The sequence below is a fragment of the Quercus suber genome, unplaced genomic scaffold (assembly GCF_002906115.3).
Source record: "Quercus suber isolate HL8 unplaced genomic scaffold, Cork oak 2.0 scaffold_658, whole genome shotgun sequence".
Lineage (NCBI taxonomy): Eukaryota > Viridiplantae > Streptophyta > Magnoliopsida > Fagales > Fagaceae > Quercus > Quercus suber.
In genome coordinates, this window is record NW_027070099.1 from 343,765 (window position 1) to 361,926 (window position 18,162).

An 18,162-nucleotide genomic window follows, 5' to 3' on the forward strand; every position below is an offset into this window, starting at 1 on the left:
TTCCCTCTTGCTCTCACACTCTCCCTCTCCGTCTCAGTTTTTAATCTCACTCACTCACTCACTAGCCCATTTAGCTTGAGGGTCCATGGCCACTTTTTCCCACTAATCTCTCTATATTGAACCTCTCCAAAAATCGATTTTCCTAGTCAATTTTGTTTGTTTGTAATATTAAGGGTAAGTTGCAAATTGCACCCCTAAAGTTTGGGGGTGATTGGATTTTACACATTGAAGTTTTAGAATTTAGATTTTACCTCCTGAAGTTTGGGGTGTTTGGATTTTACACCTTGACATTTCAGAATTTGGATTTTAACCCCTAAAGTTTGTGAGTGTCTGGATTTTAGACACAAAAATTATGAAATTTTAGGGTGTAAAATCTAAATACCCCACAACTTTAGAGGCTAAAATCCAAACGCCCCTAAAATGTAAGAGCTAAAATCCAAATTCTAAAACGTCAGACTGTAAAATCTGAAAGCTCAGATTTGTGTAAATACACAAGAGATTGTTTAGACCCCCAAATTAAAATGACGACTAGATAGCTTTTATTTTAACTTATACTAAGTGCGGGACAAGAGTCAAGAAGTGCAAATAACCGTTGTCACTACCCTAAGCCATATTTATCCATTATCAATGATAAAAGGAAAGCTTAAGAGTAAGAAAGAGAGATGCAAACACAAGATAACGCCGAGACGTGTTGTCGAAGACAAAACAGAAGAACTTGGTAAAAAAGCTCTCCGCGACCCTCCAAATCGAAATCAATCCACTAGAGATTAAACTTGGAGTGCATGAATAACAAAATATCCTCCAAGCCTAGTCTACCCCATGTACTTGAGCCCTCCAATCTCCTGCTACCAACTGACTTCTCGGAGCCTTGTCTTCTCTACCTTTCCAGATCCCGCAATTTAACCTGATTGCATTTGCCAATGAATGGCTCCTTCTAATGCTTTCCAACAGCACCAAATTCTCACTTTACACTTAGAATGGGTGTGGTAAGTGTTTGGGCTAGCAACCTCTCAAGGATATAGAGATAGAGAGGTAGGAGTTGAGGAAAACCACAAGGAAATGTGTAGATGATTGTGGGTATAACAATCTCTAACTCTCAATTGTATTTTCTAGGGTTTTCTCCCTAAAAAGCACTCCTTACAATTTGTGGGTAATGATGGTATATATAGTGTGTGTAAAGACTTGGTAAACCAAATCATAACTTTTTTGCCAAACAGAGAGTTTCACGAGTACTTCATGGGATGGCTTTTAACGCGAGACACTCGCGAAAATCTCCAGCCTAGCATGACTCTTCATCTTCCAGTTATGTTCTTTACACGAGGCTCTTTCACGGGTCAGCTTCTCGCGAGACACTCGCGAAAACCACTTGTTCATTCTTTGGAGCTTGAGTCTTCACACTCATCCCTTACAATTAGAAACCCACATACATACAGGGAAAAATGGTTGAAGAAATTACAATAAAATTTGGCATGGAATTAAAGCCAACACAAAATAGTTGTAAATCACAACTTTACAAAATCCAAACTCCCCTAAACATTAGAGGTAGGGGTGTCCAGCCAGACCCGAAACCCGACCAACTCGCCCAATCTAGCTAACCCAGCCCGAAAACCGTTCGACCCGACGTCGGCGACGATCGGCAGCGGGTCTTCGCCTAGAAAACCCGAGACCGGCGGGTCGGTTGACGGATTTGAACATGAAAAACCGATTTTCAACTAACCCGACCGGAAAACACATTAGAATTTCAATTCTCCGCCGATTAGAGTGGGTAGCCGGCCTCATTTTATCCGATCTGTCGAGATCCAGTGAGATCTCTTCGAGATCCGCCAAGATCTCGTCGAGATCTTGCCCGATCTCTTCGACTTACATTGAGAATCGGCCTGATCTCATTGAGATCTCGCCGGATCTCTTCGAGATCTGGCCTGATCTCGTTGAGATCCGGCCTAATCTCATTGAGATCTGCCAAGATCTCTTTGAGATCCAGTCAGATCTAGCAAAAACCAGATATTTTGGCAACACCGATGATGATTTTTGCAAAATCCGGCGATGATTCACACAGTTTGAAACCGACCGATACCCGACCAGAAACCGATGACATCCAACCACTCGATCCGCTACCTCCGGCGGGTCAGCAGCGGGTCCACATTTAGGAGACTCGAAGTGATCAGGTCGGTTCTGGGTTGGGCACAAACTTGACCCGGACCGACCCGTGGACAGCCCTGATTAGTGGGTAAAATCCAAATTTTAAAATTTCAGGGTGTAAAATCCAATCACCCTTAAACTTTAGGGGTGTAATTTGCAATTTATCCTAATATTAATGGTGGGTTATTAAAATGCCTAGACCTATCAGATAACTTATTATCCAAATGACTTGACAATTGTTTTATGCATTAGCCTAACCTAGTTATTTTTAGTTTGCTGGCAACAATTTCTATGGGGAAGTTCTAAGCTCTTTGGGTTCATTGTCTGAGCTCAAAATGTTGGATCTGCATATTGCTTACCTTTGCCTTTGAGAAATTTTAGTTCCTTGATGATTATAGAACAAGGAGAGAAAAGATTCTTTGGAAAAGTACCAGTATATATGTAACACCCCAAAATTTTGACACCAAGTTAATAATTATACATAAATTATATGGAGGTTTACAATTAAATGGATTAAATTGAATTGGGCCTAAGATATTAAAAATAAGATAAATATTATGAAATATGAAGTCCAAGTGAAGTTGCATAAGTAAATATATGGGTCTTGATAACCCTAGCATTTTACCTTTTAAGTTACACGTGTAAGTACATAAGAAGTTCCTTTTGTTTTCAGCCGCAACACACGATTGAGCTGTCTCCTTTCTTCTCTACGGCTGTGCACAAGTATTTCAGGTATGGTTGCCTTGCTCAAATTTTAGAAAGGTGAAAGATTTATAGAGTGGGAATTATTCTATGGCTAATAATTGTCCTCACATGGGTCCGTGCATTTGTTCTTTTGGTACCAAGTAAAACAACTGTCATTGGGTTCATAAAATCTAAAACTATCATCTATATTGATGGGAAAGCCGACTAGGATGATTACAATATTATAATAGGAATTGTATATATAGCCATATGGTCCTCTAGGCTTCGAAATTGAATTGACCGAACTATAGTATATGGCTAGAAATCGTCCCACGTTTTCAGGGAGGAATTTTGCTTGAAATTGCTTTAGTTTCTAATAGGACAAAAGGCATGACTTCATAAAATCTACCCTAGCAATATATTAAAGGAAAAAGGAAATTCTAAGCTTAAGTTCTGATCTCAACAACCCTCACGTAGCCTTATATCATGGGAAAGGATGTCCTATGGTTATTATTATATTAGGCTAGGAGTGATGGATATAGCTACATGACAAGAAGGGATGTGAATTGTAGATTGATGAGATTTCCCTTATTCAGCCATTTTGAAGTCTTGAATATCCATGATTATATCAATGGAAAAATCTGATTAGGCAGCAGTATTTTTAAGTCCAAAAATCTTATCAAAGCTGAAAGTGTATTGGATAGTTAAGTGAATAAATAGAGGATTTTGGATATATCAATATTGTCTAGGATAAAACCACTTAAGTGTGAAAATAGATTTTTAAGTGGGAAATTGTGTATTGATGAACCTATTTTTTTGGTGTTGTTAGGTTCTAATTCTACTGAATTGTTGTTGTAAGGTTGAATTTTATCAACCATCTTGTTGGCTTTATTTCATGCCAATTTGCTTGTAATTTAGCACTTAGTAGTTAGTAACCCCGTATTTAGGTGGGATTCATGTAAGGGTAGTGTGTGTGAGAGAGTGTGAAGAATTGCTTAACAAGGTGCAAAGAAGCAGGGACTCGTGGCTAGGACTCGCGACTGACTCGCGACTGACTCGCGGCTTGCAAGCCGCCAACTGCTGCACACGTGAGAAGCATGCAGGGAGGTGAAAGGTCACGCCAGCTGTCACACTACAGGACAAAAGTTCCAAGCTGGCTAGGCCATTAGCTCGCGACTTAGACTAGTCGCGAGGCCAAGCCGCCAACTCACCATGTTTGGAAAAAACTGACTCTTCATATTCCAAACACACACCACTATATATAGACCCTTATACCCATGAAATGTAGAGAGCTTCTAGAGAGAATTTTGAGAGAGAAACCCTAGAGAAAAACAAGATTGCCTCATCCCTAATCTTCACTAAGAGATTCTTCAAATTTCTCTACTCTCTTCTTCTCTATTGATACATCCTTGAGAGGTTATTGACCAAATCTTTTTCTCATCACACCCACGTCTGTGAGAAGGTATTTTGGTGCTAAGGGAAGCAGTTTGGAAGGAACCAATAGTTATTGGTTGATGCTATGGGTAATAGCGGAATCCGATAAGCTAGAAAAGAAAAAGGTTCGGCGCAATCTCGTTGGAGCAGGAAGCTTGGAGGGCTTAGGTACCTGGGTAGATTAGGCTTAGAGGGTCTATTGCTGTTCATGTATCCCAACTACATTTTCTAGTGGATTATTGACCGCTTGGAGGGTGGTGGAGAGGTTTTACGCCGAGGGCTTCGGCTTCCTCTTCGATAACACATCACGTGTTGTCCTTGTGTTTGCATCTCTCTTCCCTTATCTTTGCCTTTTATTTTCTGCTGTGGATGTGATTAGAATTGGCTTAGATTGTTTATCAATTCTGTGATTGGCTTATGTTCATGTTTCGCACATTAATTGTATGATAATAAGCTTGAATTGATAATTTGTAATTTGGGGTCTAAACATTCAAGGGTGTTTTACACACATATTGAACATTCAGTTGTGATTCAAGGGAGGTTGATTTCCTTTATTTTTACAACTAAGAGGTAAGTGGTGTTTACTAATTTTGGGGGTTTTTCCAAAACAGTGTTGATTATTATTCTATTTTATATCAAAGAAATATGTTGATATTCTATATATAAATTGATATTTTATGAATGCTTGATGTGCACATTGACTATTCGTTTGATAAAAAACTTGTGGGACAACCTAAATTTATTTAAACTTGTATATGTGAATATATCCTTATATTTTTAAGAATTATGAATTGATTATTTTTGTGAACATCTTGAATGGATTATTTTTGTGAGCATCTTGAAATGTGATTTGAAAACCTATGGCAAGTCATGATTAAAAGCTCAGTATTGGATTTAGTCCTTAACAAGGGACAATCATACTGCAGCTAGTCCTTAGCAAGGGGCGGTCCCAGAAAAGGGGACCATGCACATTTGATAGCTCCTTAACAAGGGAGTGTACTATTGATGATCCAAAAAGGAAGTTCCTTAGCAAGGGTGTGCACCTTTAGGTTCCAAAGGAACCATCCTTAAGAAAGGAGATGAAAAGGAGGTTCCAGTCCCAAAAAGGGGACAACACAACCTTGTCAACAGGGCGTAAACGTTGACCACGAGAAAAGTTTAGGAAATTGTTTATTATATGATGATATTGATATATGTATTATGATGGCTCACAATATAAAGATATTTTCTTTTTATATATGAAATATTTGATGATGAAATATTGATGAGTTATAAGTTATGAAATTTTTGTAAAAATTATTTATTTGAAAGGCTTGTTCCCACACCCCAATGTTAGTGAATTCCACTTATTGAGTTATCTTAGCCCCTTTATTTCCCCTTATAGATACATTAGAAGGATTTATTGGAGTAAAGATTCTTGGGAGATAGCAGTTACAAACTATTTTGTGGAACTGAGGATTTTATTATTATTTTTATGGTATTAAACATTGTATTGGAGAATTATTTTGAGGATGTTTTATCTTTGGTGAATTAGGAAAAGGCCTCTACACATTAAAGGGAGGTCATTCCTTATAAACACATTCCCATGTGCTTCCCTAGGCGATGTGGGATTCCATAGAATGGAAGACCCCCCTTTTTGGGTCACTATAATACGGGTTCTAAAGCAGACAATATCTACATAGTTGGGGTGGGGTTGTTACAGATGGACCATCTGTAACGAGTTATAGATGCCCACCCCACTTGTGTAGATATTGTCCACTTTGGGGCCTCATACCCCTCACGGTTTTGTCCTCCCCCAAAGCACACAGTAGTGGGGGAAAAGGGCCTCTACTAGCAACTTGGGCCAACCTGTCCAACAGTCGGGCAGGAGCTTCATCCAAAGGATCAGTTCGTGTCACCCTAGGACGTTCATTATTTCTCACGTCTTGAGTGACTTTAGCCTCAGTATCAACCCTTACTTTGGCTGGCCTTCACAAATTAACAATAGGTTCCTCGCTATTGGAATTAGCTACTCTCTTCTTTTTGGGTGGCATGATACCTAGTTAACAAAGAAATCAAGAAATATAGATGGTGCAACAATTATTATTACTAAACATAAGAAGTAACATTGCTAAGATTATTCTAAATTTCTCATCAAACATAACCTAAATACCAAATGCTTTGACAAAAATCAAGATCATAGCCTAGTTTCAAGTGTCTATAAAATCAAAACCTAGTTTTCAAGTGTCTACAGAATCATAACCTGGCTCTGATACCATCTGTAACGATCCTGCCCTAACTGTGTAGATATTGTCCGCTTTGAGACCCATACCCCTCACGGTTTTGTTCTCCCCCAAAGCACACAACAGTGGGGGAAAAGGCCTCTACACATTAAAGGGAGTTCATTCCTTATAAACACATTCTCATGTGCTTCCCTAGGCGATGTGGGATTTCATGGAATGCAAGAGCCCTCTTTTTGGGGTCATTACATAATTGTTCCAATCCTACGTTCCAATAAGTCCTATGGAAGCATACCATTGCATTTGTGCTTTCTCTGAAAGATTTAAAAATTTTGGACCTCTCTTCAAATAACATTTGGGAGAGCACAATAGGCTTTTTCAAGGTTAGACTAGGGATCCCCTCAATTTTAAAATTGGTTTGTTATTTATTCCCTTTCCATCAAGGAGTATCACATATAGTTAATTTTCAACTATCAGTTCATCAAAAAAGTCTATTTACCAAATTCAATTTATAAATAAACTCCTAAGAGGATAGGTCTTTATCTATCATTCTCATTATCATATAAAAAACATACAACTAAATATGTAATAATTAAATAATTAGGACAAACTCTATATAGATAGCATTAAGTCTTTTAATGAAAAAAAAAAAAAAAAAACTTACAATTCAACTAAAGAATCCCTAAGCAAGCCCTTTAGGGCTATCACTTTATCCCAATGTCCACACATTCACCACTTGCTACAGCCCAACTCATAATCACAAAACTGCCAAATCGTCAAAAAAGGTAAATCCCGGTTCTTCTGTTTGTCTAATTTGATTGATGCTTTTGTAGCAAAATGGTGTTACATGTGCCCTTTTGTTAGTCGATTAGTTTTTATGAACACAACAAAATTTCATAGCAAGCTAATGTGTTAATCTATTATATGTTAAAATAAAATTATATTAGAATGCATCACAACTCAAAACAAAAGTGTTGTGGAGATGTTGTGAAATTTTATTGTGCCCCTATACTTTTTTTTTTTCTTTTTTGGAGAAACAAACACACACACACACAGAGGGGAGAGGGAAAGAGGTTCTAACACAAAGGCACACCACAACTCCATTCAAAAGCTATATTAACTTTTAAGGGAGGGTGGGCCAAGTTATACTACACACAACACACTCTCTTAAGCAATATGGGACAGTTACCCGTTCTTTTTTTCTTTTTGAGAAACAAACACACACACACAGGGGAGAGGGAAATAGGTTCTTTTCTTTAGTTTTAGTATGCCTTAACTATTAGCATCTGTATAACATTGATTCTAAACGTAATCTTATCATTGATTGAGACTAAAATCATGGACATAAAATTATGGACAACATAATTGTCCATGATTTGTGCTAAAAAAAAAAAAAATTGTCCATTATTTTGGTCTCAGTCAAGATCCTTTGTCCCTGTTAGGTGAGAAATTATAAGGTCCACATGGTGGACAAGTGACGTGGTTCACCATTCCACTAAAATATTCACATTTGTTTAAAATTGTTGAGTTAGAATTTTTTTTTTTTTAAAATAGAAGCTGATTACTGACTTAGCAATTTTAAACAAGTGAGAATCTTTTAGTGGAATAGTAGATAAGTGATGTGGTCCACTAGAGGACTGTATAATTTCTCCTGTTAGGTCAACTATTTAAGTCTACATATTCAAGGCACATGTATGTTCACATGTAAAGAAAATTGCATTTTGTATACTATTTTTTATATTTCACATTATGCTCCATCAATCAATCATGATAAAGGAAAATTAGCAACCGAAGAGAAACACAACTTTCAACTTTGGGTTCAACATTTTCCTTTCAAATTTTTTTTTTCTATACGGTCTCCCTTGCCTTTTTTCTTCTTTTCTTTTTGATCCCTTGCCTACTTTTATCTTTTGCATCCAAATGCAAATTTTCCAAGTGCTTTTGCTTGCGTGGGGAGTAGTTTAAACGGTAAAAGTGTCATTTTTTTGTTTCTTAGAGCATTCGCATCAGCTCTTGTAAATTCTATGTCTATTTTACATGAAAAAACCTATTTTTTCTATTTTACACGACCACTTTTACAATACACCCACATCAGTTTACCTATTTTCCACATTTATTCAATAAAATATTCCCTATTTTACAATTTTTTTTATTATTACTCCCTCACTGCCCCTCTCTCTCACAGACCCACTGCCACCATCACCACCATCATCAGCAACAAAAAGCCATTAACCCACACAAATCAACCAAAATCAACATCAGATCAACAGCCACCATCATCACCGCCCAGCCACCATCACCACCCACACAGATCAACCAAAATTAAAGAAAAAGCAACATCAAATCAACCCCAATCTCCACCTAAAATCAAAGAAAAAATCATTGATCGATCATCGTCGCCATCGACCTCGCCACGCTCATCGACCATCGACCATCGATCGACCTCGCCGCGATCAACCTCGCCATGCTCATCGCCGCCATCGATCATCGCTGCCATCGATCATCGCTGCCATCGATCATCGCCGCCATCGATCATCGATCATCACCGCCACGTTGTGACCCACAGCGCCGATCTCGCCACGCTGTGAACTCCGGTGGCATGCTGTGAACTCCGGTGGCATGCTTTGAACGAGAGAGTGAGAGATGTGAGATAGGTAGAGAGAACTGAGGATGAAAGTTGTGGAGAGAAAGAGAGGGCAGTGTCTGAGATAGATAGAGAGGGAGCTGAGTGGCAGTGAGAGAGAGAGAGAGAAAAAACTATTAAAAAAATAAATACATGAGCTACAGTACCCGTGTAAATTTACACGGGTACTGTAGCTCGTTTATAGTTTTACACATATTTGAATGATTTTAAAAGAGCTAATGTAAAGGGTTTTTTGGTGCAAAATGTGTAAAAGTGATCAAAATGTGTATTTTACATATTTATAAAAGACCTGATGCGAATGCTCTTAAACTGCATATTTACAATGATGCCAAACCAAGTTATTCGTGAATCAATTCTTCTACAACCACACACTTTGCTACAACTTTTATCACAATTTGCATCTGTTAACTTGTGATTGGATCATGTCACTTACACATGGGTCCACCCTTGGTACTTGATAAAAAGTAATCCAATCACCACTTAACAAGTGCAAGTTGTGAAAAAGTTTGGTAAAGTATGTCCCTTACCTTCTAGAATCTCAAAACCATCCATTTATAGTCTTGTTCAGAGATGCTATTTTGTACTTCTAATTTATTGAAGTTCCTCTTCATTGATTCTTTTAAGGGGAAAAAAAATAAAGTTTATCTTGATTGAAAGTGTAAAAGGTATATATTTACATTAAAAACTCCTTGGTGCATTTGGTTGTTGTAGTAGGGGACAGTCCATGGAACATGAATCTGAAAGGGATCCTAGAAGAAAGAAAAGACTTTCTCTCGATGGCGAAATGGAGAGAAAAATTAAGGATCTCTATGAGAAGTAAGTGCTTTAATTTAGCTGTTTTATTTCTTACAAATGTTCCTAAAACAGCACTACGATTATTGTAATTATACCTGATACTATTTGAAGCATACGAAACGTTTGATGGGTTTTATCGATTGTGTATTGTTTCATTTTTCTTCTGATTTCTAAACTTTTTGCTCAAGTCTTTTCTGAACAAATGTGGCCTTTTTAGATTCAAAGATGATCAGCATTGTAGTCGTCTTATTGCTGAAGTTCTAGAACCTGATGGTAAAGTTTCACCAGCACAAATTTCTAATAAGCTTAGACAGCCAGGACTGAAAGTTGCACCAAGGAAAAAGATGCGCTATGATGATGACCATGATGGAGATGGAAAAGCGGTGGAAAAAGTTAGTAATCTCCACAACTCAGATGATATGGAGGGAAGTTTATTGAGGCCTTTTTAAGTACTATAAGAAATTTGTACTTTATGAATGTTATAGATAATATTTGCGTTGTATAAGATTGTATTCTAAAGCAGTGGCTGATAATGCAAAGCATTATCCACATAAAAGCTTCTAGTGTTATGTTTTTAGTCTGAAATCTTTGTTTATTCATTTTCCCTTCTATATTTTGGAAAAGTCTCTGATACCTCCCTTACTATATTTCTGTAGGCACAATATTAGATTAAGTCTCCTTTTACATCAAATATACTAAAAAGTTGATAAAGATGTGATGGAATATGTTATTTTGTTATTATTTGAATTTTTATATAAAAAAAGTTTGGGCTTTGCTTGATCCTCACAGATTCAAAGAGCATAAGAGGTGTAGCTACATGATTGCAAATGCATTGGATGCAGATAATAAATTCACAGCTGTTCAAGTTTCTCATAAGCTTAAGCAACTTGGTTTACGAGTTCCTCAACAGAAGAAGTTTGAAGCCAAAATGCCTATAAAAAATGAGAATTCTAATAGTTTGTTCACAGACAAAGCACATGACCTTGACGATGAAACATTGTTATCGTTATTGAATAGGTAATATTATATTCATAGGCAGTTTCCTCAATCCTGTGCTATTCATATTTGGATTTTGTTGCTCTTCTTAGATTGAAACATTAGGGTTTCTTGATGTGCACCCCTGTATACTTATCCCAGTAATTAAATTCATTCTTTTTGGTATTAAGTTCAGTAAGTATTCCAAACAGTTCCGTACATTCCTTTTAATGGGTTTGGTGGCATGAGTCAAGCTTTAATTTTGGGGAACCCTATCAATGTGAGGTTGTGAATAGGTGGGATACTCATTTGAGAAGTATGTTGCTTTGTCATGTTCTTGACTTAGTTTAGTCATCATTTAGTTATTGTAGGTAGCCACATTTCTTTTAACTTCTCCACTATGTTTGGTATTATAATCCTTAATATGAAATTGGGCATTTTCAAATTCCATTGACACAAGTTGTTATTTTCTTGCTTAACATCTCAAGATGTTTTTACAATTTTGTTTTGTTTCTTGTGGTTGTAGTTTCAAGTCTGTAATTCTGTTGATCTTTGAATCGGTCTTTTTATCAAACTGCTCATCCATCCAGGCATCATCATTTATCTCCACATTTCTGAACCTTCCTCTTTGTCTTTTTCATTTATATGTTTATTTTTTAAAATTTCCCATCAGTCAAACCATAGGGCATGGCTGTTTTAATGTCAGATATTTGGTTTTCTCTTACTGATGGACGTGCAATTGCCAAAATCATCCCTTTATTATATTTGTATTTTCTCTGACTTTTTCCCTACGTATATGAATTTTCATTTTCATTTTTCCAAGCTCAGATGAATTTGACATCTCTTGTCAAATATTGCTGGATTTCCTGATGTTACTGATCTCTCTCTCTCTCTCTCTCTCTCTCTCTCTCTCTCTCTCTCTCTATATATATATATATATATATATATTAAAAAACTGTAGGCAATTAAGCAAGCTTTGCATCCTCTTTGAGATGGCTGATCATTTGATGTATTTTCTGCATGATTGGTGAGAGCATTTATAGTGATAAAGAGTCACTTCGAAAATTGTGAGCATTTATAATAGTGATTTAGTCTAGGCTGGAAGTATGCTAAGATATAGTTGTGTAAAGAAGAAAAGAGAAGGGAATTGAAAAGGGCAGGCAATTGAAGGGTCAGAAATTCTGAATAGCCAATTGAATTGATGGGAGGCAGTTGAAAGGTTTGAAATTCTGAATGGCTAATTGAATTGATGAGAGAGAGAGAGAGAGAGAGAGAGAGAGAGAGAGGACTACTGTTAAATGATAAGGTGTAAAGATGGCTAAGTTATCAAAGAAGGGCGCCACTTGGCAAGACCTAATGCTCTCTTGCACGAGGTCTCTGTTTTTATATATATATTGATTGATTGATGATTATACCTGATACTATTTGAAGCATACGAAACGTTTGATGGGTATTGTCGATTGTGTATTGTTTCATTTTCTTCTGATTTCTAAACTTTTTGCTCAAGTATTTTCTGAAAAAATGTGGCCTTTTTAGATTCAAAGATGATCGGCATTGTAGTCGTCTTATTGCTGAAGTTCTAGAACCTGATGGTAAAGTTTCACCAGCACAAATTTCTAATAAGCTTAGACAGCTAGGACTGAAAGTTGCAGCAAGGAAAAAGATGCGCTATGATGATGACCATGATGGAGATGGAAAAGCGGTGAAAAAAGTTAGTAATAACCATAACTCAGATGATATGAAGGGAAGTTTATTGAGGCCTTTGTAAGTACTATAAGAAATTTGTACTTTATGAATGTTATAGATAATATGTGCGTTGTATAAGATTGTATTCTAAAGCGGTGGCTGATAATGCAAAGCATTATCCACATAGCTTCTAGTGTTATGTTTTTAGTCTGAAATCTTTGTTTATTCATTTTCCCTTCTATTTTTTGGAAAAGTCCCTGATACCTCCCTTACTATATTTCTATAGGGACAAAAGGAAAAGAGTTTCTGCTGCACAAATTTCTAATAAGCTTAGACAGCTAGGACTGAAAGTTGCACCAAGGAAAAAGATGCGCTATGATGATGACCATGATGGAGATGGAAAAGCGGTGAAAAAAGTTAGTAATCTCCATAACTCAGATGATATGGAGGGAAGTTTATTGAGGCCTTTGTAAGTACTATAAGAAATTTGTACTTTATGAATGTTATAGATAATATGTGCGTTGTATAAGATTGTATTCTAAAGCAGTGGCTGATAATGCAAAGCATTATCCACATAAAAGCTTCTAGTGTTATGTTTTTAGTCTGAAATCTTTGTTTATTCATTTTCCCTTCTATTTTTTGGAAAAGTCTCTGATAAGTCCCTTACTATATTTCTATAGGCACAAAAGGAAAAGAGTTTCTTCTTTTAGTGAAGATCAGGAAGATATGATCAGAGCTCTATATGAGAAGTGAGTGTTGCGTAGCTTGGATTCTAGTTACAATATTAGATTAAGTCTCCTTTTACATCAAATATGCTAAAAAGTTGATAAAGATGTGATGGAATATGTTATTTTGTTATTATTTGAATTTTTAAATAAAAAAAGTTTGGGCTTTGCTTGATCCTCACAGATTCAAAGAGCATAAGAGGTGTAGCTACATGATTGCAAATGCATTGGATGCAGATAATAAATTCACAGCTGTTCAAGTTTCTCATAAGCTTAAGCAACTTGGTTTACGAGTTCCTCAACAGAAGAAGTTTGAAGCCAACATGCTTATAAAAAATGAGAATTCTAATAGTTTGTTCACAGACAAAGCACATGACCCTGATGATGAAACATTGTTATCGTTATTGAATAGGTAATAATATATTCATAGGCAGTATCCTGTGCTATTCATATTTGGATTTTGTTGCTCTTCTTAGATTGAAACATTAGGGTTTCTTGATGTGCACCCCTGTATACTTATCCCAGTTATTAAAATCACTCTTTTTGGTATTAAGTTCAGTAAGTATTCCAAACAGTTCCGTACATTCCTTTTAATGGGTTTGGTGGCATGAGTCAAGCTTTAATTTTGGGAACCCAATCAATGTGAGGTTGTGAATAGGTGGGATACTCATTTGAGAAGTATGTTGCTTTGTCATGTTCTTGACTTAGCTTAGTCATCATTTAGTTATTGCAGGTTGCTTTCACATTTCTTTTAACTTCTCCACTATGTTTGGTATTATAATTCTTAATATGAAATTGGGCATTTTCACATTCCATTGACGCAAGTTGTTATTTTCTTGCTTAACATCTCAAGATGCTTTTACAATTTTGTTTTGTTTCTTGTGGTAGTAGTTTCAAGTCTGTAATTCTGTTGATCTTTGAATCGATCTTTTTATCATACTGCTCATCCATCCAGGCATCATCATTTATCTCCACATTTCTGAACCTTCCTCTTTGTCTTTTTCATTTATATGTTTATTTTTTAAAATTTCCCATCAGTCAAACCATAGGCATGGCTGGTTTGTCAGATATTTGGTTTTCTCTTACTGATGGACATGTGCAATTGCCAAAATCATCCCTTCATTATATTTGTATTTTCTCTGACTTTTTCCATACATATATGAATTTTCATTTTCATTTTTCCAAGTTCAGACGAATTTGAAATCTCTTGTCAAATATTGCTGGATTTCCTGATGCTACTGATCTATATATATATATATTAAAAAACTGTAGGCGCAAAAAGGAGAATGAGAGGCTATTTGGTGAGCAATTACCAGAACAAGTTGAAGGATTATTGCCCGAAGATGATTCGGATGATGAACTCCTAAGCTCTGTTCTTAAGTAAATCTTTGTCTCTCTCTCATCACAAAGAATAAATATTTATAGTTGTTGGAGCTTGATTGTGTATATATTATATTGGGTATTTATATCTGGAAGCTGTTACCTTTCCTTATAATGGACTCATATCTGGGAATCATTGTTTATTTGAAAGGAATCTATGAACTGTATTTGAAATATTCAGTGTTTTTCCTTAAAAATGGCATAGTTGTTATCTCCACTTTTGTTTAAATTTTGCTTGGTAAGCAAAAGCAGAACTGCCTGTCATATTGTTTCTTATTCTCTTATCTTTCATAGTTTAAAGTTTATTTATTTTTATGACTGGTACTTACCCAAATAATGATAAATTTCACTTTTGTTTATTAAATTTGCATATATGGTGTCAAATATATTTCTGAAAATCAAGAATTCTCTTGCCTAGTCCCACTGTAGAACCAAGAAAAAAATTCCAACTAATCTGCTTCGTTATTTGTTTACATCTACGATGTCTCTTGGCTTTAATATTACATTGATTTTTGTGGTCCGTAGCACTGCTGCTATTTGTGGCCATCAACATGAACCTTGCACTGCCAGTTCCATTGTCTCATCCATATTTATGATGAATTCTTTTAAACTTATATTATCAATTTTATGCATGGAGTCTATGTTAGTGGTTTCATTGTTTGTCCTATCATAAAACTTTTTCTTGGAATTGTCCTTAGCCTGGGAACAGCTCTTCTTATATGTAAATGGTACACAATTTTTTGAATATATGCATGGTATCTATGTTATTGGATCCATCATTTGCCTTTTTCCCGTGGACTGGGAACAAGTCTCATGTATTCGAAAATGGGACGCATTAATTGGACTGAGACTCAAGTTGATATCAGGTGATGATATTAGTAATATCTGCATAGCACAACTTTTTTTTTTGAGAATGTATCTGCATAGCACAACTTAATTATGCTGCATCACGTTGATTGGAATTCTGTTACTTTTGAATGATCTAAAAGTTCCTTTGCATTATGTAGAAAACATTGGAAATCATAATAGAATCCTTCATTGTATTATAACTGTTTAAATGCTAAATAGCTGCAGCACTCTAAACATGTCATTAATTTTCATAATTTTATACCTGTATCCTTTGTGGTTTCCTTTTTGAAGATAGTACTGTTTGGAACATAATTATCTATATATTCATTTACTCCGTAACTCTAAATTAGAGTATCCATGTGTTAAATCTAATCATATCACTGAGTGGCAACAACTTTTCCTGTTATGTTTTCTTTCTGTCCTTTGTTTATAATTAATTAATCTATTGGATACAGGAAAACTAGAAGGCCGCTTCCTCAGTCAAAGGATGAGAAGCTCACAGCCATCTCAATTCAGGGAACAAAAATTCAAAATGATCCTGGAAATAGACCTTCTGAAGTTGTCAAAATACAGTATGTTGCTCATCCTCCACGATTCTTGCTAGTTACTACATTATTCAATTTATTCTACAATCCATATAATGCTGAATATTCAGGTTGAACTTGAAATGTTAATCTCACTTTTTTCCATTTCCAAGTAGTTACTCCTACAATTGAACATGTTGGAAACGAGGGAGATTGATGCTGTTGAATGTTTAGTGGATCTATTTAGTTGTGATGCTGATGTACTATGTTTGAAGTATTTGCATACTTTGAGATGAATGACAAATTGATAATAGGCTTAAAGTCTAGAAAATACTTCCTAGTCCTTTGGAAATTGTTATATATTTTCTTGTGCTGAAATGGCATCATTATCATTTTCAATTTTGCAGAAACCTTTTTTGGCATCTGTTATGCCCACTTCTCTGGGATGCCTGGATGTAAATAACTTTCAATTGACCCATTTTTCTTGATGAGTAAATAGTAAGTTTACTGCCAAAAATAAAAAATAAAATCAAGACACATGACAAAGCCCTCAAACATGCTTCTTCAGGACATCCCCTAAAGCACCCAAAGAAACGAGTCTTACAACTGGAGAGACATTGGAACCTAGCCTAGAAAGGACCTTACACGGTGCAAGAGGCTAGGAAACAATTAACCAAAGGCACAAAAGTGACTAACAAGAAAAACAAATAAAAGAGAAGAAAACATGACAACCTGAGAACTCAGGCTACAAACAAACCATGAGTGACCTTCCGGACCAAATGTGGCTCTTATGAGCGTATCAAACAAACTCGAAGAAGGTGGACTTTTAAAAACTTTGTAAATCCCATTCTTGTTGGAGCTTGACTGCATATTTCAGGTGGAAAAGGAATATCACTCTTCCAAAGTTGTTGAAAGACTAGCAAAAGCTTTCTGCTATGTCAATTTTAGAGTATATATCTATTGAAAGGACTAATTCGATGGAGGAAATAAAGTGAACAAAAAAGGTGATATAAAGTTGGGTCATTTGAGCCTCTTAGATTTTTATTTGGATTTAATCATGAGTTTCAGACAGTTTACTACAAAGACTTGCAGGAATTATGCCAAATTAAATTCTCAAGGCCTCATGAGATACATGAGACTCTGGGTTCAAAACTCCTAGTTTGCATCTTGGGGCCTCTCCCAATAGATTCCTCCCTATAATTATCTAGTATGTGGGATTAGTCAAGTGCTCGAAGTACTTTGGACACCCGTGTTAGCAGTGTTACTTAGAATTTTACAAATTGATATCCTTTTTAAGCTGTTATGTTTGGAAAGCAGGGTTGTGTTTATCATGCTGGCTTCTTTTCAAAGGGAATTTGTACTAATAAAGAATAACCTCTGTTATTTACTTGATGTTGGTTGCACTGCTGAAGCTGAAGTGACTAGCATTGGCAGTGGAAGTTTGTTGAATGTTGCACCTGTGAACCATATAGATAATTTGTCACAACAAGAAGTTGATATTTCGGCAGCTTTTGGGGATGCAGTGGCTCCCAGTTCATTTCCACAGAGTAATCTAATAAGAAGGATTGGCAGTGGAAATCGTTTGGATGTTGCACCTGTGAACGGTTTAGATAATTTGTCAGATCAGGTAGTGGATGAGGAATTGGAAAATGCAATTGATGAATTAGCTCCTAGTGCATCTCCAAAGAGTAATGTAATGAGAAGGAAGTTGAGAATGGTGCTTGATCTTGGGGATGGCGACTGAGATGGAAACGTGGCCAGGTTCCTCTCATTCTTAAAACTTGTACAGTTTCTCTAAACTTATGTCATATCTGTCTAATTGGATATTGGAAATCAACTTTTCAATTACCTATGATCCCAACTTATTCTAATTTTTTCGATTTCAGCCAGAATAATTTTAAATTAGTAGAATCCCATATTTATCTGTTTGTGTATTTTTCTTTTCTTTTTAGGACCATAATCAGTTTATATATCTGAAAGATATCTTATTCTCACTGATAAATTAAAAAAAAAAAATTATATATCTTTATCTCACTTAATCACTCCAGCGGAAAAATTTCTTATAAGTTTGCGGATCTCAACTTCTTTGAAATATAAATGGGGGCGGG

General features: G+C 36.0%; 2 protein-coding genes across 3 annotated transcripts in view; both read left to right on the forward strand.

Annotated features, from left to right (window-relative positions):
* LOC112015400 (uncharacterized) overlaps positions 1-17,887 on the forward strand; it is a 45,033-nt gene extending 27,146 nt beyond the window's left edge. The window contains exon 20 of the mRNA XM_065765865.1: positions 17,465-17,887. Within this exon, the coding sequence (XP_065621937.1) occupies positions 17,465-17,798 (334 nt within the window). The 3' untranslated portion in view covers positions 17,799-17,887. The remainder of the gene's footprint in view (positions 1-17,464) is intronic.
* LOC136064293 (uncharacterized) lies at positions 9,836-17,538 on the forward strand. 2 transcript variants are annotated; one of them, XM_065765867.1, is made up of 8 exons: positions 9,836-9,936; positions 12,427-12,654; positions 12,863-13,045; positions 13,257-13,325; positions 13,486-13,713; positions 14,574-14,681; positions 15,986-16,102; positions 17,467-17,538. In XM_065765867.1, exons 1-8 carry the CDS (start codon positions 9,845-9,847, stop codon positions 17,468-17,470), a joined length of 1,029 nt encoding a protein of 342 aa, XP_065621939.1. In that variant the 5' UTR covers positions 9,836-9,844; the 3' UTR covers positions 17,471-17,538. The 2 variants fall into 2 exon arrangements, with proteins under 2 accessions (XP_065621939.1, XP_065621938.1); XM_065765866.1 differs by lacking the exon at positions 17,467-17,538 and adding an exon at positions 16,231-16,413.
* Positions 17,888-18,162: the final 275 nt, after the last annotated feature.